The sequence below is a fragment of the Typopeltis vanoorti genome, chromosome 17 (genome assembly GCF_054136105.1).
Source record: "Typopeltis vanoorti isolate ZY-2024b chromosome 17, IOZ_Tvanoo_1.0, whole genome shotgun sequence".
In the NCBI taxonomy this organism is placed as follows: Eukaryota; Metazoa; Arthropoda; class Arachnida; order Uropygi; family Thelyphonidae; genus Typopeltis; species Typopeltis vanoorti.
In genome coordinates, this window is record NC_143565.1 from 97,393,732 (window position 1) to 97,420,645 (window position 26,914).

The following is a 26,914-nucleotide window of genomic DNA, read 5'->3' on the forward strand; positions in this document are numbered from 1 at the left end:
CTCCAAGATTCCACTTTCCAGAAACTTTTAATTTTGTTTTCTCTGCATTAGTAGTTAATCCACTGATCTTGCTGAATATTTCCAAAATACCAAAAAAGATATATATGGAATCATTATCTTCAAAGTGCCCACTACATCATCGGCATATGATACCTTATTTTCCTTCATAGTTGAAGGAACTATTATTCCTCACACAGCATGTGTATGTCAACTTCCTGTAAGAAAGGTCCATTGTTCCAATGCAAAGGAGCAATGGACTAAGAGGACAACCTTGCTTGACTTCTTTCTGAATTTTGACTGGGTCTGACAGAAACCCATTAACTAGGAGGCAGGTAGTTGAATTGGCATAGACTCCTTTGATAATGGATAGCAGCTTTTTTATCTACACCAATTTGCTAGAGGATGTGGAACAGAAAGGGATGCTGGACATTATCAAATGCTCGAGTAGGGTTTACTGAAAGCACTGCCATCGACTGCTTTTTCATGTTAACTAAGCAGATTAGATCATGTAGCAGAAACAGATTAAATTCTACTGCTTGGCCTGGCATTCCAAACATCTATGTGCTTTTAATTATGTATCCCATTCCTAGTTTGAGCCTATTATTGATAATGCGAAAACATATCTTGTAGTTAGTATTAGATAGAGAAATAGATTTCCAACTGCTTGAGGTCTCATTAGTAGGAGCCAAACCCAGAATTGATACCAAGGTTGAAGTAACATAGAAGGCATATTTCCATATACAAGTAGTCAAAAGGTGTTGCATCTTATTATTAAAATACTCCAGATTAGAGATAGATGTTGAAAGTTTTTTCATTTGATTATATTATACCTTAAAGATGCCAAGAAGTTATGTTCTTGGGTGGAAAAAACTTTCTACATCTATCTCTAATCAAGAGTATTTTAATAATAAAGTGCGACACCTTTTGACTACTTGTATATGGAAAAATGACTTCTACATTACAACCTTGGTATCACTTCTGGGTCTTGCTTCCACTGATGAGACCTCAATAAAGGTCAAAACCAGTCTAGGTAGTGGCCAGATATAAATATCCAGAAGGATATGTTCTTTGCATTATAGAATACTTAGGCAATTGATGGGAAGTTATTAACCATGTGCAAGTAGTCCAGTCGTGAATTTAAAAAAAAATAAATAAATAAAATATTGTGAAGGAATATAAATTTATCAATATAAATCAATATTAAAATCTACCCTATATATATAAAATGATAAGCCTTTTTATGTCACATTTGTATGTCACAGTCACATCTGTATGTCACGTTTTGAAATTCAGGGGCTACCCTGAGTGTCGAGTCTTCAAAATTAAGGAGAACCAGCCTACCACTCCAAAACTTGGGGGGTTGAGCGCTGGAGGTGCCATGGGGGGAACCCCCTTTCGAGTCTTCAAAATTCGAGTCATCAGAATTCAAGGAGAACCGGCCTACCAGTCCGGAACACGGGGGGGGGCATAGGCACCAGGGGGTCTGAAATGAGTTAGGAGAAACACTCTGAAATGAGTAAGGAGAAAAAGAAATGGCTCGATGTTATGATTGTTATGTTTGTATACGAATACTAGAAGTATCAGAAACAAGGGAAATTAATTAATTTAGTATTATCAATATAATCAATATTAATCAATAATAAAGAGAGGCTGAATAAGAAAAAAAAATGAGTGTGGGTATGTAGGAAATGCAATATTTTCATGGATCTTGAGGCTTGCTTCAATATGAGTAGGGAACATGGCAGTTCAAGATTGTGTGAATGTTCAGAGTGTGCGGAAATGATAGTGAGGAAAAAAGTTCGATTGATGATAATGTGTGCATTAATGATATTGAAAAACAGAGTGCAATTAATGGAGAATGGTGGTGAGCAGGGTTGACATCAAACAAGTGTGTGACTGGTAATAAAATAGTGAGAGTGAAGCATAAAAAGGATGCAAGATTTGAAAGCTGAGATGGTGAAGATCAGGCAGATGCAGAGTGAAATGAAGAGAACTGGAGATACTGATAGAAGAGTGAAGAAGACAAAATCAAATGATGTCGGTATGAAAAAGGTAACGTAAGACCTTGAATATCATTGTATGGCTATTCAAGTATTAGAGGTGTAGTAAATGAGAAGATGCACAAAGTTTGTTTTCCAGGAGGTAAAATGAATACAGTGATTGAGGTGTTGGATATGAGGAGTAAGCAAGCAATGGAGTTGGTAGTGGTAGTAGGGACAAGACTTGACTAGGAACAAGGAGAGTGTAAGATTAGATATCAAGAGATTGTTGAGAAGGATAAAAGATTATAGTGTGATAGGAAAGGTAGTCAGTGTGTTGCCCAGGAATGACAGTGATGAGATGAGGCAGAGAGCAAGAATTATGAATGATATGTTAGCAGAAATGTGTGAAGAGAAAGAAATGCAAGTTGTTAATGTGTTTGATGGAAGAATTGAACTTTATAAGAGTGATGGACTGCATTTGAGTGGTTTAGATGTCAGTCATTTGAGTGGTTTAGATGTCAGTAGAGAATGAGAGAACAAGTGTGCAAGACAAACAGGAAAACAGGGAGACTTGGAGTGGACAAGAAAACACAAGAAAGTTTGATGCTCCAAGAGGATATGAATGTATGTGTGTGTGTGTGTGTGTAGACAAAAAGGGAAGAGGGTAACCTGGGATGTAGAGATAATAGTTGGATTTGAAAACAGCTTTGAAATGAGTAAGGAGAAAAAGAAATGGTTCGAGGAAACTATGGAGAAGTCACATCTAATAAGTGGTGTCTGTAAAATTTGTTATAGATCCAAGAATGAGATGTTGCATTATGTTTGTATATGAATACTAGACGGATCAGAAATAAGGAAAATGAAATAGTTACATTGATTGAGTTCATTCATTCATCCAAAAATTATTGGAATAAGTGAGATATGGTTGGATGGGGATGACATCCTGACAGGAATAGAGATAGAAAAGTACGATGTATTTCGTGAAGATAGAAATTATGGGGGATTTTAATTACAGCAATATAGATTGAGATGGTGAAATAGCAACTGGAAGTAAAGGAAATGAGTTTGAGTTTTTGAGGGACAGCAACCTCAGGCAGTATGTAACAGAGGGCACATGAGGATTGAGGGTCTTGGATTTGATCATCTCATCAGAGGATGTTATTATAAATAAGGTGTCAAATCTCCCTCCAGTTGGTGAGCATGACCATGAAATGATTACCTGAGTAGTTGCCAACCATGTGAGGAATTCTGTGAAGAAAGAGTATATTGAGTCAGTATGCCCAATTATCCTTGGGCATACTGACTCAATCAATTCAACAAACTTAGCTCTCTTGTTTCGAATACTTCTTACATTTGTGTCTACAAACATAACAATCCCTTTGTCTTTGAGGTCATTCTACCAGCAAGAACATTCTATATTCTAGCTGCTAAGCTACACCCCTCTCTTTGGTCTGACCACTCCCGTTTCCCTGATCCTGACTTTGATTTTTATTCCTACATCTCTCATCCTCACCTTTATGCATTCCATCACCTTGTGTTGCTACATCTTCCATCTCATATCCATCTTCCTTCTCTCATACAATCCATTTAGTTCTGCTATCCTGCTTCACAAACAGACTCTGGTGATTTAAGCAATTTCAAGGCATCAGGTGATGATATCAAGTAATTTATATCTGTAAAATTTGTTATAGATCCAAGAATGAGATGTTATGTTTGTATACGAATACTAGAAGTATCAGAAACAAGGGAAATGAAATAGTTGCATTGAGTTGTAATAATATTGGAAGTTGTGTAATAATAACATAATTCTGCATTGAAATTATTATTTACACCAATAATAAAGAAAACTCAATAATGCTTAAACATCCCTTATAATAGGAGTGATTTTGGAATACACCAACATGACTGACTGATTTGCCAGTTTGGAAGTAACAACTAACGTTAATGTATGAATGTACAGACATAACTTAACAAGTAATTTAATCTAGAGCACTGCCATGAATTATATAGCTAAATACTCACCCAATCAAATTTTTCAGATACTTTCATATTGCCCTGTAAAATAATTAAAATGTAGTTTATTTAGCATAGTATCAATGAATTTCTCTCAATCCTTCTCTCTTTCTTTCTTTCTCACTCTCTCTCTCACTCATATAATGTTAGTACCTGCCCAGTAAAAAACAGTTTATTGCTAAAAAAAATTTTGTTTCTTGCTATATTCAAATATTTGTTGCTTCAAATTATTTGTTTATTGCTTTCTTCAATATTTTCACACATCAAAGATTTCAGAATAAATCACTCCTTCCATCCCAAGTGTTACAAAAACTTAAAAAAATAAGAACATACATCAATTGATCAACTAGTCAAGACAAGTGCTGCATCCCAGAGATGGTGTGCTTCACTGATGGAATTCTTTCAAGTGGATTAAAATAATATATTTATTTGTAAAATGCACTATACACAGCATACAGTACAAAAATAAGTTGTCTGCAAAATAATGCAATTCCAGAATTTGAATGCAAGTAATTTTCAAACCAAACTGTTGACAGTTATCTAACATGCACCTACTCAAAGACTGGATGTTGCATGCACATCCAGCTTGGTCTGTTTTATGCTATGCAAAATTTGAGTCATTGATTCATGTACAATAAGAATTAAGTGAATCTACCAGGTCAATCGATGATCAAGTATATAAGATGGCCATTGTATAACATGGGCCACTGTTGTTTAATTTGTATATTAATGACATACGGAATGATTTGAGGAGGAATGTCCAGTAGTTTAAAGTGCAGATGATAGACTGTACATTAAATATTTAGGTTTAAATATTTAATTCAAGGTCAAAACTAGATAGCAGGAAGGAGATTTCCACATAGACTTTTGGACTTCTGACCTAATGTTCAATTGTCAACTTCTCATGGTGCACTCAATTACCTAAGTACTGAATGGGCTGGGCTGGGAATTTGGGATTCAGCCAACTAAATTGTAATATTTATTGTCTTGAACCAAAAGACAATCATGGTACAATAAGATGAAAAATCACACTAGACAGGGCAATGTCCAGTAAAGTTCGTGTGTAGAGGCTTAAGTGCTGTGAGGACACCATGATGGAGGCTTAATGGATTGTATACAGAACTCAGAAAGGATTAAAACAGAATTTAATTCTTCCTATATTTCATCTCAGTCAATGAGACATCTTCAGGAATTACAAAAAAACTAATGTAACATATATATAAATAACAAACAATACTAAGCCCAACTTCCCAAATCTTGGGCAGCTTAATGCAACCATGTTTGTTAAGATTTGGTTGATTCCTGAGAGCTGCTGCTGATTCTAAGAATAGGCTCTCTTTTTTGAATTTGCTGTGGTGGAGCATGGTGGTTTTTTCCCATGAGATCCTGTGGGTTGTATCCAAGACATGGTCAGCCAGGCCTGACTGACCATAGTCGTGGTTGCAGATGTATGACTTATGTTCTTCCAGGCGGATAGTAGCTGATCTGCCTGTCTGTCCAAAGTACACCAGTTTACAGGAACCGGGTACTTTATAGACTCCAGGCACTGAGAGAGGAGGGAGCTGATCTTTTGTAGAATGGATAAGGGTAAAAAGTTTGCAGTGAGGCTTAAATGCTGTGTGTAGGTTGTACTTTTTTAAAATCTTGGCTATTTTTTCGGCTGTACTTAACTCTGAACTTTGGTCTATTCTCTCTGGCATCTCAGAAGCTTCCGCACAGAAAGAATTTCAAAAAATAAAAAATAAACATATCAAGAAATTTAACAACCTTTATAAAGCCAAGCCGTAACCGCAAATTCGACCACTCCAGACAGCAGTTAACTTATCATCCAAAAGGCTTAATGACGATGCCGTCGGTGCCCTATGCAAGCCTCGGCCACAATTTTGTGGTCGCTCTGAAAGAAGTACCGGTGCTTAATGTGATGTTCAATGTCTAATGCAGGATCTGTCGCTTAGCGCCGGAGATAGCAAATAACATCAGACTTGACATTGCCAACATCCTTGCCCAGTCTTCTCCTCCAAAAAGTAATTTATCGTCCACCCAACGCACTGCTCTCATGAAATTATGAAAAGAAAAAAGTATCATCATCACCAGAGCTGATAAGGGTAATGCCACAGTCATTCTTAATGCTACAGAATACAATCGAAAAATGGAGATTATCCTACGGGATCGCTCTACCTACACCCCGCTAGAACACGACCCCACAAAAACTAAAAAAACTAAACTTTTAAAACTAAAAAACTTTTAAAAAAACTAAAAAACTTACTTTAAAAAGTGTCTTCCTGACCCCCGGAAATCACAAAAAAACTCAAACCCTTCTGTTCCCGTCCCTCCTGAATATATACGGTTTACCAAAAACCCACAAACCCAATTCCCCACTAAGACCTATAGTAGATACCACTAACGCACCTTGCTACAAACTGTCAAAACAGCTGGCCAACTCTCTGACACCCCCCACTGGACTTTCCACATCCTATATAAAAAACTCTACCCATTTCAAAACCCTCATAGAAAATATAACCTTAAATAACACAGACATATTGGTAAGCTTTGACATCTCCTCATTGTTTACCAATATTCCTTTAATTGATACCTTAACACTCTTAAAAAACATTTTTCCTTCTGACATCTTAGATCTCTTTTCCTTTGTCATCAATTTGGGTTATTTTTCTTGGAAGAACAAAATCTACAAGCAGACAGAAGGAACCGCCATGGGTTCCCCCCCCTCCTTTCAACCCCTCTTGCCAATTTTTATATGGAAGATTTTGAAAAATGAGCCAATAACTCATCCTCTTTCAAACCTTCTATCTGGCTAAGATATGTAGATGATGTGTTCTCTATTTGGCCTCATGGCCCAGATACATTAGACTCCTTCCTCAGTCACCTCAACAGCCTTCATCCAAGAATCCAGTTTACGATGGAAAAAGAAAAGAACAATTGTTTACCCTTCTTAGACACCTTAGTTACATGCCTTCCCAACGGTACACTTTCCTTCACTGTATATAGAAAACCCACGAACACAGGCAGACATATCCACAAACTCTCCCAACACCACCCCGCTCAACAATATGGCATTATTAAAACTCTCACCAAGAGAACCCACAATCTTTGTTCTAGTGGAACTGCCCTTACAACTGAGCTTGACCACATACACAACACTTTCCTCCCCAATGGCTACAGCAATCACAGTATTAAAAAAATAATCAGAGCCTCTCCCATTCAGGACCCTTGGGGTCAAATCCATGCCTCACAGAACCTTGCATATCCACTCACCAACATCCGTGACCTCAACTCTAACCTCAACAGCATCGACTACCACCTACAGTCCACCAAACACCACCTACTCTTTTTAACCAAAACTCAAATCTCACCTACCCCCAGCACTATTCACCTCAACCTTCCTAACTATACACTAACTCGTTTTGACCCAAGGGTGGTGTCTGTGCATATATCCGCTCTAACATACCCTGCCAGAGAACAAATAGCTTGGAATCACCTGACTTAGACCTTCTATGGCTGAAAATATCCCTCCCCAACTCAGTCAAATTCATCTGCTGTCTCTATCGCTGTCCTAATACCAGAATCACTCAGAGCTCTTTAAAAGTTGATTTTCTCCAGTCCCACTCCCCAAACAGCAAAATCATCCTCCTGGGTGATTTCAACGTCCATAACACTAATTGGCTTTCCTCTTCCAGTCATACAGATCCAGTAGACAGAGATGCTGAAACATTTGCAGTCACTAATGACCTCACGCAAATTGTTCAAAAACCGACCAGAATACCAGATAACCCAAACCACTCCCCAAATACCCTAGATCTTTTCCTTACTAATGACCCCTCCAAATATACAGTGAATGTAGTAAGCCTCCTAGGTAATTCTGACCACAACTTAGTGCTCATCTCCTCCCCCATGCAACAACGACTACACAGTTACTCCCACACAAGAGTAGTTTGGCATTATAATAGTGCATAATGGGACAGTCTCCGAGACTACTATGCTTCATTCCCATGGTTAAACTATTGTTTCCGGTCTTCCAGTCCAGACATATGCACCGAACGCATCACCAAAGTGATCCTCGCTGGCATGAAAGCATATATTTCCCACACTACTCAGACCTGCCATCCCCTAACTAAACCCTGGTTCTCCAAAAAATGTGCCAAGGCTGTACAAATGAAAAATCTGGCATACCACAACTGGCTCAAGTCAAGAACCCCATCCTCATTCAATGCCTACACTGAAGCCCGAAACAAATGCAAGAAAACTATCAATACTTCAAAAACAGATTTTGAACGGGCAAAAAGCAGGAAGCTTGCAGCCTGTCCAAATGGCAGCCGTGCCTTTTGGTCCCTTGCCAAGGCAATTGGCCATAACTTTTGCTCTACACTATTCCCACCTCAATCATACCCAGATGGCTCATTTGCAACATCACCCATAGAAAAAGCTAACCTCCTGGCATCACACTTTGCCTCATGCACACATAACTGACAATGGCAAATGCCCTCCAGTCATTCCAACTGCCCAACATACAATGCCCCCTATATGCTTTTGCCAAAAAGACATCACAAACCTGCTGTCTAAATTAGACACAAAAAAGTCTCCTGGCCCAAGCGGAATTCCTCCAATTATCCTGTAGGTTTGTGCATCTGAACTGACTCCTATCCTATGTCACCTGTACACACTCTCTTACTCCACTGATATATATCCCAAAACCTGGAAACTGGCTATATTCAACTCATTCCTAAAAAGGGTGATAAATCACTGCCATCTAACTACCACCATATCTCACTCACTTCAGTCCTATCTAAAGTAATGGAGAAAATTATCAACTCTCAACTCCTAATCTACCTTGAAGGTGCAAGGCTATTAAGCAACCACCAGTACAGATTCCACCAAAGCCGTTCAACAAGAGATCTACTCTCATACATCACCCATCACTGGACAAACGCTATGGAGAAATTCGGGAAATCCCAAGTAGTTGCACTTGATATCTCCAAAGCCTTTGACCAAGTCTGGCACAAAGGCTTACTAAGCAAACTCCCATCATTTGGACTGCCTCAGGACTTCTGCAGATGAACTGCCAGCTTCATGTCTGGACACACACTATGTGTGATGGTAGACGGCTTCCTATCCTCTCACCATCCAACTAATGCCGGGGTCCCTCAAGGCTCAGTTCTCTCACCGACCCTCTTCCTTCTATATATCAATGACCTACTTCAGTTGACCTCTAACCAAATAAACAGTTTTGCAGATGACAGCACACTACATTCCTCCCTTTCATTTGACAAACCCTATCCTATGCAACTCACTTCATCCCACAGAACATCAATCACCACTGCCCTTAATTCTGACCTCCTAGCCATCCTCTGATGGGGCTCAAACAACTTTGTGAACTTCAATGCTAGTAAAACCCAGTTCTGTCTTATTTCTCACAAAAAAGAACCATTTTCCCCCAGCATTGTTTTCGATAACACTCAAATTCACAGACAAGACAAAATTTCTCTTCTCAGAATTACCTTGACATCAAGCCTCTCCTGGCATAAACATATCACAACTATTGCATCCTTAGCTTCCAAAAAACTAGGTTCTCTCTTTCGCTCAAGATGCTACTTCACCTCTAAACAGCTGTTAATACTATACAAGACACAAATCTGCCCAGTTCTCAAATACTGATCTCACATCTGGAGTGGGGCTCCAAAAAGCTCCCTCAAAATGCTTGACTCAATACAGAGGAGAGCAATTAGACTAATAAATGACCCATCCCTCACCAACTCGCTCCCCCCACTTTCACATAAATGCTTGGTCTCTGCAATCTGTACATTCTGTAAATACTTTCACGGAAAAGGTTCATCTGAGACAGCATCAATAATTCCCCTACCTGTACTAAGCCCATTGGAACACATACAACTGCAGTCCAACATCCTTTAAAGTACACCTCGAAACCCACAGAACAAGTTTCTTCTCCTCCTCATTCATCCCTGCTACTGCAGTATTGTGAACAGTCTTCCCCTGACGTATTTCCCAAGGAATACAATATACAGGCGTTCAAATCAAATGTAAACAAGTTTCTCCTTTCACAACCCATCACCCATGTATGGTGCTAACGTATTATAGATTGACCAGCCAACCTCCTCTATATAGGCCCAACATACAAAAAAAAAATAAAAAAATTCCCCGGTCTTCTCTTCAGAAAGAGTTTAGAAATGCTGTCAACATACCCTACATCTGTAGCACATCTGAAAAAATAACCAAGATTTTTAAAAAGTATAACCTACACACAGCATTTAAGCCCCCACCACAAACTTGTTACCCTTATCCGCTCTACAAAAGATCAGCTCCCTCCTCTCTCAGTGCCTGGAGTCTATAAAGTACCCGGTTCCTGTAAACTGGTGTACTTTGGACAGACAGACAGATCAGCTACTATCCGCCTGGAAGAACATAAGTCATACATCTGCAACCACGACTATGGTCAGTCAGGCCTGGCTGACCATGTCTTGGATACAACCCACACGATCTCATGGGAAAAAACCACCATGCTCCACCACAGCAAATTCAAAAAAGAGAGACTATTCTTAGAATCAGCAGCAGCTCTCAGGAATCAACCAAATCTTAACAAATATGGTTGCATTAAGCTGCCTAAGATTTGGGAAATGCTTATCACCAGAGGTCCCACTTTACATTCCAGGCTACCTACAACTGCCCTTAGAGGGCGCTCCACCTAGATAGGACTTTAGTGTCACCCACGTGGTTGGCTTAGTATTGTTTGTTATTTATATATATGTTACATTAGTTTTTTTGTAATTCCTGAAGATGTCTCATTGACTGAGACGAAATATAGGAAGAATTAAATTCTCTTTTAATCCTTTCTGAGTGCTGTATACATTAAGCCTCCAACATGATGTCCAGTTAAGTTATTATTATTATGACACCTCCAAGGAGTCGAAGAACTCATGGGAGGGCAGACTACTCCACTACACAACTCATGTTCTCCCCCACTTAATCCTCTAACTACACAACAGCATTACTATCATCAACACACACACACACACACACAAAATGCCATCTACTGTCCACTACCAAAAGTATTTTTTGTCTGTAAACTGCGAGTGTTCTCACGATCAATTTGCCTGTATGTGTGATTATTCCTGAGTTTCTGAGGAAAAAACTCTCCTACATCTGTATGATATGGGCTAACTCGTGTTCAATTGGAAAAAATCCATAAAAAGATTCCGTTCATCATGATGAGAACAGAACTCAGTTCTTTTCCAATTGAAAGGAGCACTATTCTGTTATTAAAATCCAAGTTATAGTCATCATTGTGAGAGCAAATAGCGAGAAGCTGTATATATGAACAAACTCAAACTCCGCACCGACTGGTAAAAATAAAGAGATTTTGGTTGTATTGTGTAAGGCCATGATTAGGCCATACAGGGGCATGCCAATGGTATTTGCCACCCCTAATACTGCATTGTATAATCCATATTAGATTTTATCTACATAAAATGCTGCCCTATCAATGTTGCTGCCTGGGTGTAGCGGACATTCATGGACTACTATGCAATGATTTGGTCATTTACTTTTCATCAAAAGGATGAAGAGATATTGGAAAGGATCCTAGGGCAATTGACTAAGGTGGTTTCTGGAATGCTAAGTATGAAAAAAAGGTTGAAAAGATGCAATTTACAGTCTAGTGGAAAAGAGGAGTAGGAGAGGTGATACGATAGGGATGTAAGTATATGAGATTAACATTGAATAGGTCTTTCAGAGAACTGTGGGAGATTGGGGGGGGGGGTGCCATCCTGGAAGCTGTATAAGGAGGATATGAGCAAAGGAGTTAGAAGCAGTTTTTTTTCATGGTTGCAATGCACTGCTGAGAGTGTGAGCAGAGAATCTGAATGTGTTTAAGGCACAGTATGATGAGCTATGTGTATGACAGAGGGACCGAACGTTATGAGTCTTTGACTCGATAATGGTCTGAGGATAATGATGATAATAATATTGAAACAAACTCAAACTTCACATCAGCAAAATTCAGGATAGTCAGCTTAAACATAAATATCAAAGGAAAATAAATACAACTAGCAGAATAATTAGAAAATTACTACATGGATTTAATTGGTGTTACTAAAACAGGTGAGACTCTTCTAAATAACCATTCCATCCATTCATGTGCCGTCTCCTATCTAGGAGGCTGACTACTATGATGTTACTCATAGTTAACTACAGGAGTAACGACATGTGGTGAGAACCGTATCTCTTCCACATATTGCCGTAAGTATTCATGACTGTAGCGGTGTGTGTTCACAGGATTGGTTTGCCTGTTCTGAGTGATGAAAAACCTGAGTTCCAGGTTAAAAAACCCTCTACCTCCGTATAAGACCGGCTAACTCACCTTGAGTCGAAAGAGACCAGATAATTTGTGCACATGGTGCCAATAAAGAGGAATATGAATACAATGGCATCCAGGTCGCTATCTTTGTCTAAAACTTTTAATTTAAAAGATTTTATTCAGTGTACTGTTTGTGAAATGTATGCTTTCAGGAGAGTGGTTGGAGTCTGGTTAGACAACAATAGTGCATGTGTGCAGAAGGTGTAAGGAATGTGAGGAGTTTAAAGAGTGTTTCAGGTCGTGAGAGTGAGATCGTTGCTGAAAGTGAGAATGTAAAAAATAGTGATATGCGAGGTATGAATAGTGATATTTGCGAGGTAGTACCAGAAGATAGCTGTGAGAGTGGCGTTGAAAGTGAGAATGAAGGTAAACATACAGAACGAATGAATGAATTAACGGATAATAAAAATGATGAAACAGATGCAATGAGTGAGATTGCACGGTTATGCAGAGCGATACGCAGGACAAATCATCAGCTGGAGCGTTGGCAAAAATGTTTACCGAGTGTACCAACTAATAAACGGCAAAAGTATGATAAGAAAAATAAGAGTATGATAGTGAGCGCAAACAAAATAAAAGAGCGAGTGTACGGAGGTTCTTTAGTAAGAGGTGTAATAGATGAGAGTTTAACAAAATCGTACCGACCTGGTGCGAATGTTAAGGATGTAAGTGAGTCAATTAGAATGCAAAAACAGAGGGTGAAAGAATTGATAGTAGTAGCAGGAATGAATGATTTGAAAGGAGACAAAATTGCTATGAGAGAGCATTTGAAGGAATTACTTGAGATAGCAAAAGAGAAGAGTGAGAGAGTTAGGCTGGTGAGTCTGTTGCTGCGGTATGACAGTGAAGACTATAGAAGGAGGGCCAAAATTGATAATGACTTTATGCGTGGATTATGCAGCAGGAATGATGTGGAATTTGTGGATGTGTGGAGTAAGTTTGATGAGCGAAAGGATTTATATAAGATGGATAGTTTATATTTGAATGAATTTGGTGTACTGAGACTTGAAAAGGTGTTGTTGAATGAAGTGGAAGTGGAAGTGGATGTGCAGAATCAGGGAAACTAGAGTTATTAAGGGGGGGGGGAATAGATATGCAGACTTTAGGGAGACAGTTGAGTGGATGAATGTGTGTAATATGCCCGAGCGAGTACGAAAGACAACAAATCAGACTGGGATAGTTGGTATAAGGCATCAAAATAGGAATGGGACAAATGGGCTTCTGCAATTCATGTATACTAATGCAGGAAGTATTAGGAACAGGAAGGAAGAATTTTTGGCCTTGGTTGGCACTTCCAAGCCACAGGTTATTGGCATTAATGAAATATGGCTGACAGAAGATGATATAGCTAGTGGGATTGAATATAAGGAGTATGGTGTGTTCAGGAGTGACAGGGAGAATAAAATGGGGGAGGAGTGTTATTGATGATAGCTGATGAGCTGCATCCAAGGAGAATAGAGATGGAACTACAGAATAAAGAAAATAGCACATCTGAGGCTATTTGGTGTGAGAATGAGGCTAGCAGAACAAAATATACAGTTGGGTGCTGCTATAGACCAGGTGATGGAATAGATGGTGGGGATAATATGCATATGCGAATAGAAGAAATGAGTGGAAGGAGGGTAATTATTATGGGTGATTTCAATTATGGTAGCACTGATTGGAAGGAGGAGAGGACATATGAGAGGAAGGAAAGAATTGGATTTTATGCTGTTATTAAGGAATAACTATCTGCAAGAGCATGTAATGGAAAATACTAGGGGTCAGAGAGTGCTTGACCTAGTAATTACATCTGAAAATTTGGCTGTAATGAATATAACCACGTTGCCACGAATTGGTGAGAGTGATCACAGGGTCTTCACTTGGGAGGTGGCTAAAGGTGTGGAATTTACAATTAAGACAGGGTGCATGTGGAATTATCGGGCTGGTAAGTATGACAAGCTTAGGAGTTTGATTGGTTCAGTGCCATGGCACGTAAAACTGCAAGGGCTGGATGTTGATAGTGCATGGAAGGCGGTTAAGAAGTGTTTGCATGAGGCAATGGCTTACTGTATACCTAGAGTCCAAATAATACAATCAAGTAGGGGTTAAATGGATGAATAACACCATTAAGCTTGAGCTACAAAAAAAAAAAAAAAAGAAACAACTGTGGAGGGAATTTAAGGAGAAAAGTGACCGGCAGGCACATGAATAGTATAAAGCGCAGGCCAGAAGGGTAACGAGTGTGGTAAGAAAAGCAAAAGTGGATTATGAAAGAACATTAGCCATGCAGGCTAAAGAGAATCCCAAACAGTTTTTTTGATATGTTGCAAGTAAAAGAAAAAACGATATTAAAGAATGCCGATGGTAGCGAGGTAACCGAATCAGTTCATATATAGTTGAATTACTGAGTGAGCACTTTGCAAGAGTATATCGTCCAGGTGGTGACATTGCAGGAATGAATGAACCAATAGCTTATATGGGAATTGTGCTGAATGAAGTTGAGGTGAATAGTCTATTACAAATCCTCAATGTCAATACATCTGTGGGTATACCAGCTCGTGTTGTACGTGAAGCAGCTAAAGAACTGTCAGTGCCCTTGACCATTTTGTTTAATTTGAGTCTCGGGTCTGAGTTAGTCCCGAGGGGGTGGAAAGAGGGGAAAATAGTTCCACTGCATAAAGGAGGTTCAAAGACTGCTGTTGCAAATTACCGACCATCAGCATATCAGGAATCGTTGTCAAGGTATTGAAGAAAATAGTCAAGAGAAAAACACAGGATTGGATAGATGAAAATGGGATACTGTATGGGGGACAGCATGGTTTTGTGAAGGGTAGATCATGCCTCAGTAACTTGCTCACGTTTAATAACACAGTGATGGCTGAACTGGATAAGGTAATGGGTTTATAGTGATTCTACTGGACCTTGCTAAGGCCTTTAACAGGATACCACATGGAATTTTAATCAGTAAACTGCACCATATGGGGATGGATATAGGGTTGGTGAAATGGATAGGATGGTGGTTGATGGAGAAATATCAGAGAGTGGTTTATTCAGTAGAGTCCAAAACACGGCCTGTGACTTGTGGTGTGCCACAGGTTTCTGTTCTTGGACCACTACTTTTCAATTTGTTCATTAACGATATAGGAAAGGATCTGAGAGGAAGCTTCACTTGTTTGCTGATGATGCAAAGTTGGGTAGAGCAATAGTGAGTGCACAGGATGTCAAAATTTTGCAAGATGATTTGGATAGTTTGGAGGACTGGGCTAAGGAGAATGGATGTCAATTTAATGTGGCAAAGTGTAAGGTTATGCATTTTGGGGTGAAAAGATTAGCAGCAGTATATCACATTGGTGGAACCGTACTCCAAGAGTTTGACGAGGCCAGGGATTTGGGAGTGTTGGTGGATAGGAAGTTGAAGTTTAGGGGACACAGCAAAAGTGGCTAAATCAGCTCATCAAATCACTTGGTTGCTGAAAAATAATTTAACAAGAGGAGACAAACAGGATATTGTTCATCTGTATCGAGCATTGATAAGACCCCATCTAGACCACTGTCCACAGATTTGGGCACCAGGGTTTCTTCTTGATGGGGAGGAGGTGGAGAGGATTCAGAGACGAGTGACCAAGATAGCAGGTCTATGGAATGAATCTTATGAGAACTGGTTGAAAATTTGTGGGTTGCAGAAATTGGTTGATAGGCAGAAAAGGGGTGATATGATTGAGACATTCAAATTACTGAAGGGTTTCTATAAGATTAATTCAGAAGATATTTTTGAGAATAGGACTGGTGGTGGGAGGACTAGGGGCCATACATGGAAGCTGGACAAGAGTGTGGTTAGCAAGGGTGTTAGAGCTAGGTTTTTTACTTGGAGAGTGGTGAATGAGTGAAATAAGCTGCCAGAGTCTTTTGTGGGCACCATGACTGTGAATGAGCTCAAGCTGAGGTATGATAGATACTGTGTGAATGTCGAATAGTTGTTCTTGACATGATGTTAGGGCCTCCCTCGATGAGTCTAAGGACTCCTTGGAGTTGCCCGTAATAATAATAATAGTAAAGGTTCCTCACGTCATCGATGGGAATCGAGCTCAGGTCTTTCCGACCAAAGGGCTTCATCTATACCGACTGAGCTATGGAGGCTCTCAAATAACCATTACAAGATGTCATACTTAGGGCAATGATGTCAAGGATACGAAGGAGGAGCTTCAACATAAAACATGAACATAATCTTGAATGCCAGGCAATATCAAGTAGAGTGATGTAGACAAACATCAGAATTGAGAACTGGACAGTGAGACTTATTTGTCCTATAGGCACACAGAAGATTTTACTAAGGAAGAAGTGGAAGAATTTTTTTGAGGCATTAGAGAATGCAGCTGATATTAAAACCAAAGAAGAGTTGGTCCTTCTTTATGGTATATGATATGTAGGGGTATATGAGCTTCATGTCAATAAGACAACAGGATTTGATGACAAATCACCACTTGTCTTAAAGGAACGTACCAGGTTTAATGAAATAATAAGTCTTACAACAGCACAGGTTCCAAGGGAGTGGAAAGAGGGTAAGACTTATTATTTCATTAAATTATTATTTCATTAAACTTCCACTGCATAAAAGTGGTGATAAGGCTATAGTTTCAAATTATAGGCCAATCAGTTTATTTGGAGTTGTGGTGAAGGTACTGGAGAGATTGTGAGAAGTAGGATACAGAAAGGGCTGTATCCCCTGCTACGACCTCCCTTTATACTACTAGCAGGGGATACATCTCCCTGTTGCCTATGGTGCCCAACCCCCCATGTTCTGGACTGGTAAGCCGGTTCTCCTTGAATTCTGATGACTCGAAAGGAGGGTTCTCCCCCTCCCTGGTGCCTACGGCACCTAACCCCCCAAGTTCCAGAGTGGTAGGACGGTTCTCCTTGAATTCTGATGACGCGAATTTTGAAAACTCGAAAGGGATCCCCCCCCCCGGTGCCCAAACCCCAGTTCCAGGCTGGTAAGCCAGTTCTCTGAGCTGGTAAGATGGTTATTTTTGGATCAGATGCTCGGATCTTGCTCCACCTTTGCCACAAGTTGCCCCTTCTTGCACTATTTTCTAAGACACTTGAAAACAGCCATTTTTGGCTGTTTTCAAGTCTGTCTTAGAAAATAGTGCAACAATATTATATGTTGTGCTGTAATGCTTCAATATTAGCTTTGTCTTATATATCTATAAAAATAATGCAACGTTTAATATTTTTCTATTAAAAAAAATGTATTATATAAAAATAGTGCAACATTTAATATTTTTCTATTTAAAAAAAAATGTATTATTTTCCTCAAATTTTTTATATAAAAATAATTACACTACTCACACCAAATTATTATTATTATTAATTACTATTAAATATAATATATTATATTAAATATAATATATTATATTAAATTTAATTTAAAAGCCAGACAAAAAAATGTGACACAAAAACGTTACATAAAAATGCTTATCATTTTATATCTATAGGGTAGATGACAAGGTAACAAATTTATTCCAGGGAGATGCATATACAGCAACATATTTATATTGTTCAAAAGCTTTTGATAGTCTGCCACACAACTAGCTGTTAAAAATTTGAAATCGGTAGGATTGGATAACAAACTAGTGAGTTATATTGACGATTAGCTGTCAGATAGATATCAGAAAGTTGTATATGGGGATGCAGTATCCCAAAAGAGGAGTGTCACTAGTGGTGTGCTGCAGAGGTCTGTATTGGGTCATTGTTATTCAGCTTGTATATTAATGATATTGGGGTGGGTATAACAGGAGATATGCATCTATTTGCAGATGATACAAAATCTGGGGAGAATGATTGTATGAGTGAGAAAGTAAGCAGAACTATCAGTTCAATTTTGCAAAATGTAAGGTTCTTAAATCTAGTAAGCAATGATGGGATGCAAAGTATACACTTGGTGAGAGAACTATGAAGGAGGTAGAGGAGCTGGGAGTGGTAGTGGACAAGAATCTGAAATTCAAGGGCCATATTGAGCTGTGAAGTCATCACATCACATAATGGCAATGATGCAAAGGACCTTGACATGAAGAAATAAAGAGATTATCATTCCACTGTATAAGGCATTGATCAGGCCTCATATGAATTATTGTGTACATATTTGGTCCACCTTGTTTTCATGGTGATGAGGATATTTTAGAAAGGGTACAAAGGTGGTAACTGGTCTTTGGAATGGGAAGTATGATCACAGATTGAAAGAATATAATTTGCAAAGGCTTGTGAATAGGAGGGGGGGGGCGATATGATTGGTGAGACACATATTTGAGATTGAGACATATTCAGAAGTTGATCAGAGGCTAACATGGAAGAAAGTTTTCATTGTGTTAGATGTTAGTATTGAAAGAATGTAATTTGCAAAGATTGTGAGGAGGAGGAGGGTAGATTTGACCGAGACATATCAGTTGGTCAAGGCCATTACCAGTTTAACATGGAATAAATTTTTCATAGAATGGGTATATATAAGGAGGGTGTGAGGAGAAGGTTTTTTGCATGGAGAGTAGCTGGTGAGTGTGTGGAGTGTCATATTAATGCAGACACATTGAATCGGTTGAAGGGATGGTTGGATGAGTTTGTGTGTGTGTGATAGTATAGAGCTCCCACAATGAGTCTCTGATACCATGGAGGTCAGATGTTAATAATAATGCTTAAGAATTCTTATTTATATTGAGCAGGAAAGAAGTAGTGGTTGGAAGGCAAAAGAATAATAAATGTTTTAGAGGCTGAGGAGACCATTTATGCAATATGTTTATACCAGAATAAATAGCTGGATGTGAAAGTCAGTCTGAAAAGGGGAATCTGATGTTGAAAGGATATCAGAACATTATCAAAAATAAGAGCAGATAATAAAACAGAACTGAGTTTTAATAGCATTGAAATTCACTGAGTTGTCTTCATCCCACTTGACAATGGTGATGAGATCAGTGTTTAAAGCATTGGTTACAGCAGATCTTGATGCTTCATTTCAAGATCTGCAGTTGAAACCACAGGATAGGAAGCTGAGATGGCAGAGCAGATTGATCCGTAGAAAAAGGAGACATGAAAAGATTATAGTTGTAGTTACAAAGAGGGGAGCAGACATCTAGAGTGTATTTGAATGGAGAGCATTAAGAAAAGGTCTAAATAGTTAAAGCATGATGGAAATTAGCATTCTGGTTGGAATGGTAACTATTTGTTTTAAATAGTTAACCTCAATGTTAAATAGTTGTTTTAAATCGTATGATCACAGATAGCAAGTGACCTAACTTCCTTTCCGGCTTGATATGTGAAGTCAGAGGAGGGGGGAGGGATCAGATTGTGGTATAAACATTCAAGTCTCCTTCCTAGAAAGATAACTGCAACGATTACAAAATTCCATGGAATAGTTAAAGTATTTTGAACCAAAACATTATATATTCTTCTAATCTAAATGATCATTAAAATCAGAAATTATGATGCTCTTATTATTTTAGTAAGCTAAAGGTTACCAACCTCTATTAAATATAGTAAAAGGGAACAGATGACAATTGCTCCTGCATTAACCATTGGATTGTGTGGTTTTTCTAAATAACATAAAGAAAACGCATACATTTATAATTAAAACATAATAAATAGTTCTAATAGAACATGTGTATTAGACATATTTAAAAACTTTCACAGCTTACATCTATAAAAAAATACATGGAATTTTATTCAAAACCTTCAATATATTTCATCCAATGTTATGTAAACATCAGGAAGTCAGAGTAACTACATTCAAAACAGGACTCATAAGAATGAGTCATAAAGCAGGTGCATACTAGCTTGTGTCTCTGTCGCAGGTGAAGTATATGATTACAGTATTAGTGTTCAAAGAAACAATTGTAAAAGACTGAGTCAATGGTATCTGAGGCCACACTTGGAATGGAGTCTGTGCACTCCCTGTGTGTGAGTTACGTACACAAGTATGTAAAAAAAAAATCTCCCATAAAAAATAACAAAAAAAATCTAAATTTATAGAAAATATAACAAAAGAAAATTAGTACAAAACCACCCTAAATAATACTAAAACATGACCTACACAAATAGTCAATCTACTAACTAGAATACCAGATAATCCTCATAATTCTACCAATATTCTTGACCTTTTCTTAATCCTCTCTCTCTCCAAATATACTGCAGATGTCTTCTTTCCCCCTTGGCAACTCTGACCACAATCTTATTCAAGTCTTCTTCTCTGCAGTTCATCCTCCGCCCAGCCAATCTCAACTTTGTACACTATGGGCTATAATTGTATTACTTATTTACATGCAAACACAAGCCATACTATTTATCTGTTTAGAAGGCCAGATATTTGTCTGAAACTTAGAGACCATCTTCGGTGAACTGATGTTTAAGTTTCAGACCAAAATATCTGGCCTTCTAAACAAATAAATAGTATTACTTATGCCTTGTGTTTTCATGTAAATAAGTACTATAACTATGACACAAGTTTCTCTAAAAGAACAAACACTATAATTGTGTCAATGGGGATGACTCTGGAATTTTTATGCCACTTTTCCATAGTCAGATTACTGCTTCTGCTCTCATGATCCAAACAACTGCACTAAACTAGTAACCAAAATAATCCTCACTGAAGTCAGAACCTTCATTCCCCACTCCATTGCAAACCCCAGACCTTATCCAAGCCTTGGTTCTCAAAAAAATGTGCCTCTGCCATCCATGATAAAAATACAGATTATGTTCAATGGCTTAAATAAAAAAACTCTAGCTTCTCATTCAGCTTACACAATAGCCAGAAACATGTGTAAAAAAATTTATCAATGATTCCAAAACAAACTTCATAAGAATGAAATGCAATAAACTCAATTCCTGCTCAACTGACAGTCAACTTTATAGTCCCATGTTAAGACTGTTGGGCATAATTTCGGCCCTTCCATGTTGCCACCTCTCTTACATTCTGATGGCAGTATGGTAACCTCACCCAAGGAAAAGTCAGACCTCTTGGCATCAGGTTTTCCTCCAACTGGATGACCAAAGAAAATCACCTCCAGTACTTCCACAAACTGTCCACTGCATGCCTCCTCTGAACTTTTGCCAAAAAGACATCAGAAAAACCTTCATTAATCTTGATACCAATAATGCTCCTGGTCCAGATGATATTCCTTCAGTTGTTCTTAAGACTTGTACTCCAGAACTGACACCATCCTGTATCATCAGTATAAACTTTTGTATTCTACTGGCATCTATACAACAGCATGGAAGCAAGTCCACATCCAGCCTGTACCCAAAAAGGGAGACAAAAGTCAGCCATCTAACTATTGCACCATTGCTCTCGCCTCAGTTCTTTCAAAAGTGATGGAGAAAGTTATCAACAACCAGCTTTTTCATTACCTGGAGACTCATCAGTTAACCAGTGATCACCAATATGGATTCCGTCATTCTCATTCTACAGCTGATCTTCTAACTAATTTCACTCACCTTTGGACTTAGGCCACAAAAAGATTTGGAGAAACTCATGTTATATCTCAATATTTGTAATGCATCTGATCGTGTCTGGCACTGAGGCCTCCTGAACAAGCTGCCATCTTATGGCCTAGCTTCTACACTTTGTGATTGGATTTCCAGCTTCCTTATGTGTTCATTGTGTGTCATGATGGATGGCTTCCTCTCATCAGAAGTTCTGTGCTCTTACCCACATTCCTCCTTTACATCAATGACCTCCTTTTTCTCTGACTTCAAATCCTATTCACAGCTTTGCCGATCACAATACCCTTCATTCCTCATTCGATAAACCCTGCAATTCCCTAATTGTTAGATATCTCAAGATCTTCCATAAACCAGTGACTTGAACACTGACCTCCTCCTCACCATCCTGAAATGGGGTGAAGACAACTTAGTAAATTTCAATGCCAAAAAAATCAAACCTGCTTTATTACCCACAAGAAAAATTCTACCTCATTCCCTTCTCATTTTTTATTGTTCCAGTTTCCTTTCAAGATCAGCTTTCTCTTCTAAGGTTGACTGTCACATCCAGTTTATCCTGGCACAAACATATTATTTACATAGCCCCCTTAGCCTCTAAAAAGCTTGGTGTTTTTTTCCATTTTAAACATTATTTTTTTTCCTCTCAACTTTTAACACTTTATAAGTCTCAGATCCATCCAATTTTAAGTACTGTTCCCACATTTGGGGTGGAGCACCCAAGACCTCTCTAAGAATTCTTGATGATATTCAGAAGAGGATGATCTGCTTTACAGATAACCTTTCTCTCACAGACTTCCTTCAGTCACACTATCATAGGTACTCTGTTTCAGCACTGTGCCTTTTCTATAGGTACTTTTATGCCGCTGCGCCTCTGAATTGGCTACTACCATTCCATTACTTTCTTCTAACCAGAGAAAAACTAGAGCAGCCACTGACCAACACCCACTGTCCAGCTTCAAAAGCACGCCAAAATAACTTCTCATTAGTTTCCTTCATTCCATATGCCTATTCTTTGGAGCAGTCTCCCCCATAACTGTTTTTCTCGCTAAGTACAACCTCCCACTCTTTAAGAAACATATCAACAGGCTACATTTTTTCCTTAATCACTTGCCCACACATGGCACTCTAGTGTTATAAATCTTGTGACCTTTCATGTGTGGGATCATTTAAAAATAAATAAATAAATAAATAAATCTGTTATTTATCTTCAGACCTCCCCCCCCTCTCCTGAACCAAGAAATTTGAATATTTCTTCTAAGCATGCTGTGAATAGCTTTGGCGATATTTTATTATCTTGTCTTACACCTCACTGTATTTCCACAGCAAAGCTGCTTCTATTATTAAAATGAACTGTTGCTGGGGCATTCGTGTATGATAATCTGATGGTCCCACATGGCACCTCCACTTGCTGGTTTTGTAGTGTTTTGAGTACATAAGTTTTTACTGAATCCAAGGCTTTTTCAAAATCAATAATACTAAGAAATAATGGTAGCTGATATTCATTACACCATTCTATAATCTGTTGTACAAATTGAACATGGTCCACTATGCTAAAGCCATTTCAAAAGCTTGGTTCTTCTTTTCGTTGTATTGTACAAAGCTTATGAGCCAAAACTCTTGCAACCATTTTTAAACTGCCAATAGAAGTCTGATGGATCAATAGTTCTTCAAGTCTTCTCCATTCTTTTCTCATCTGTTCAAGATTGGCTGAGTACCCTAATTAGGGGTTTTAGGCAATTTATGCAGCCCACTTGCCACTCCTCTGCTGCATCCCCTAAAAGAAAGTATTTTATGTCTGTATGTTCAAAGGGCCAGTCTGCATGTTTTGAGGGATGAAAAACCTGAGTTTCCAAGAGGGGAAACCCTCCACCTTCATATGAAAATGACTAACTCATCTTTAATTGAAAAGCTGATAAAGGTTCTTCATGTCACAGAAAAGATTCAAACCCAGGTCATTCTGACCAAAGGGCTTTGTTGAAACCAACTAAAGTTACAGAGACTCCTTCAAGTCTTCATATCACCTTTTTTTGTGTATCAGGATAAGGATAGCCCTTTTCATGCTCTTGACACATCATTTTTCTTCAGATAGAGGTTTAAAAAAATTTCACCACGATTTTGTAAATCACTTCCCCACCTGCTTTTAGGAGTTTAGCTATGGCTCCAGCTACATACATGTAAGTTCACATATATCCTTACATTACAGAAGCTCTCATACAGCTGGCAAATATCCAGACAATCACCTCATGGTCACACTCCTGACACCTAAAGGTAGACTGGAACTCATTCAATAACACCCACTGATAAAATGATTAAATTCAGGACTCAGTCCTCATGTGCCTTGCATTATGCACACTTAATAAGGTAGTTAGATAACTACCTTATTAAGTAATACAGTTCATTTCAAGAAATTCATTTTCCTTACTCCTAGATGCCATATTGTGGGATAAAAATGGGAATAGAGTGACTGATGCAGAGGACATAGTGGAATTGTTCAATGAACACTTTATTGGAGTATTTCATCCTAGAGGAGTCAGTTTTAATGCTAGAGGGATAGGACTGGTTCGAGGTCTGAAGGTACAGGAGGAGAGTGTGTTTCAGATACTGAGTACTCTGGATGTCAATAAAGCTGTGGGACTGGATGGTATTTCACCACGAGTTTTGAGAGAATGTGCTAGGGAATTGACAGTGCCTTTAACGTGGCTTTTCAATGAAAGTCTGGCTTTGGCAAAGGTGCCGAGGGAATGGAAGGAAGGTAAGATAGTGCCATTGCATAAGGGTGGTAACAGACTGGAAGTGTCTAATTATAGGCCAGTCTGTGTGTCATCAGTAGTTAAGATCTTGGAGAAAGTAGTGAGGGACCGTATACAGCATTGGGCAGATGAGGGTAATGTTATCTGTGAGAATCAACATGGATTTGTGAAAGGACGCTCTTGTTTTAGCAATATGCTAGCCTTTTATAATAAAGTTACAAGAACATTAGATGAGGGAAAGGCATATACTGCAATTTTCTTAGACTTGGCGAAGGCATTTGGCAGGGTGCCACATGATAAGCTGATATTTAAGTTGCAGCACATGGGTCTGGATGTCAGATTGGTCAACTGGATTCAGGATTGGCTGTCTGATAGGTATCAGAGAGTTGTGTATGGTGGAGCAGTTTCCAGGAGGCAGAGGGTTACAAGTGGGGTCCCACAGGGCTCAGTACTAGGACCTATATTGTTTAACCTTTATATCAATGATATAGCCAGTGGATTGCGGGGGGATATTCAGTTGTTTGCGGATGATGCGAAGCTGGGAAGGATTATTAGTAATAGTGCAGATGTGGTAGCCCTGCAAGAGGATTTAAATAAGCTAGATAGATGGGCAAATGAATGGGGGTGTCAGTTTAATGCAGCAAAATGTAAGGTCTTGAGGTTTGGGAAACATCGATGGGATGCTGCATACTCTATGGGAGGAGTTATACTGGAGGAAGTAGGAGAGATGAGATCTGGGGTTGATGATTGATAGAAACCTGAAGTTTAGGGGACATATTGCAAAGGTGGTGAAGGTAACACAGAGGATTGCTGCTATTATGAGAAGGACACTGACCTGCAGAGATAAGAGGGTTATCATTCTGTTGTATAAGTCTCTGATCAGACCACACTTGGACTATTGTTCTCAGATTTGGTCCCTAGGATTTGAAGGGGATAAATTAACTGTGGAAAGGATACAAAGACGGATGACAAAGATGGTTTCAGGACTGTACAAGGATAGTTATGAGGATCGGCTGAGAGAATGTGGACTGCAGAGTTTGGTGGATAGAAGAAGGAGAGGTGATATGATTGAGACTTTTAAACTGTTGAGAGGTGGTTACAGGGTTGACACTGGGGAGTTCTTTCGCTTGGTTGAACAGCAGGAAGGAGTGATGACAAGAGGCCATCCCTGGAAGTTACGAAAGGAAACTGTGAGCAAGGGTAAGGAGTGGTTTCTTTGTGTGGAGGGTGGTTGAGCCATGGAATGCATTGCCTGATGGAGTGGTGGGAGCAAGAATGGTCAGTGAGTTTAAAGAGTGGTATGATAGACTTTGTGTTTCTCAGGGGGAGGGACCTCCCCTCGATGAGTCTTGACAGACTTTATGTCTTAGGAAGGACCTCCCTCGATGAGTCTTTTGACTCCTTGGAGGCCTGAATAATAATAATAATAATTAAATCCCCTGTTAGTAGTAAATAGTCTGTTTTATTTTTATATCTGTGACTTTCTGCAGTTCTTTGTAAAAGGTTTTCTGTCTTCTTCCCCCTCTTTTGGTGCATATCCCTCAATTATTTTTGTGTGACCTTTCAAGTGTTGTGAGTCTAATTTCTGTTAGTCTATCAGTAGAGTAGTTATAACATACAATGTTATTCTTCATAGATTTACATATTATTATTATTATTATTAATAATCTCCTCTCCCTGTCCATTCACAATCATTTCATCACTGTTCTTCTCATGTGCTTTTGCATCCTGTCTTATTTATTTCCTTAAGATCTCTTGTTTGCCTCTCTCATTAGTCTCCCCTTCCAGCAAAAACTGATTTTCCAGCTGACCCACACTAAATCCATTCAAATTTAATCTCTCATGTAAATAATTCCATCAAATTCTTATCAAAGATTCACAAACTGCACTTTCTTCTTCACACACAAATCTGCTACACAGCATTCATCATCCTCACTGTCTTTACCCATCACTATTGTTGTGTTGGAAAAAGTGCTGATTCACTATTGGTGAGTCATCCTGTTTCCGATCCAACATATGGTAACGATTAGAGATAAGGAGATAAGGACATACTTATGCCTCCAGAAGAAAAGCTAAAAGATAGTGTACATATGCTCACTTAGAAGTGTCTAACCACCTTTAGTTGTAGATATTAAGTGATTTTGAGAAGCTCATAATTAAAGTTGATAATGTCTGTGTAAAAAAATTAGCAAGGGAAAATTATGTATCAATACTGAAATGTTATTAATAGATGTATATAAGATGATATATGTATTAGAGTCATGTCAAAAACAGTTCGGAGTTGCAGTGACCAATCGGTCGCCGCTATGAGCATGACG

At 38.7% G+C, this 26,914-nt stretch overlaps 1 protein-coding gene across 1 annotated transcript in view; it reads right to left on the bottom strand.

The window, feature by feature from the left end:
* LOC150097671 (glutaminase liver isoform, mitochondrial-like) overlaps positions 1–26,914 on the bottom strand; it is a 171,458-nt gene that overhangs the window by 93,025 nt on the left and 51,519 nt on the right. Inside the window, exons 7-8 of the mRNA XM_090407710.1 lie at positions 19,873–19,943; positions 4,005–4,037 (exon numbers count right to left, since the gene is read on the bottom strand). Coding sequence (XP_090263836.1) covers positions 4,005–4,037; positions 19,873–19,943 — 104 coding nt within the window. The remainder of the gene's footprint in view (positions 1–4,004; positions 4,038–19,872; positions 19,944–26,914) is intronic.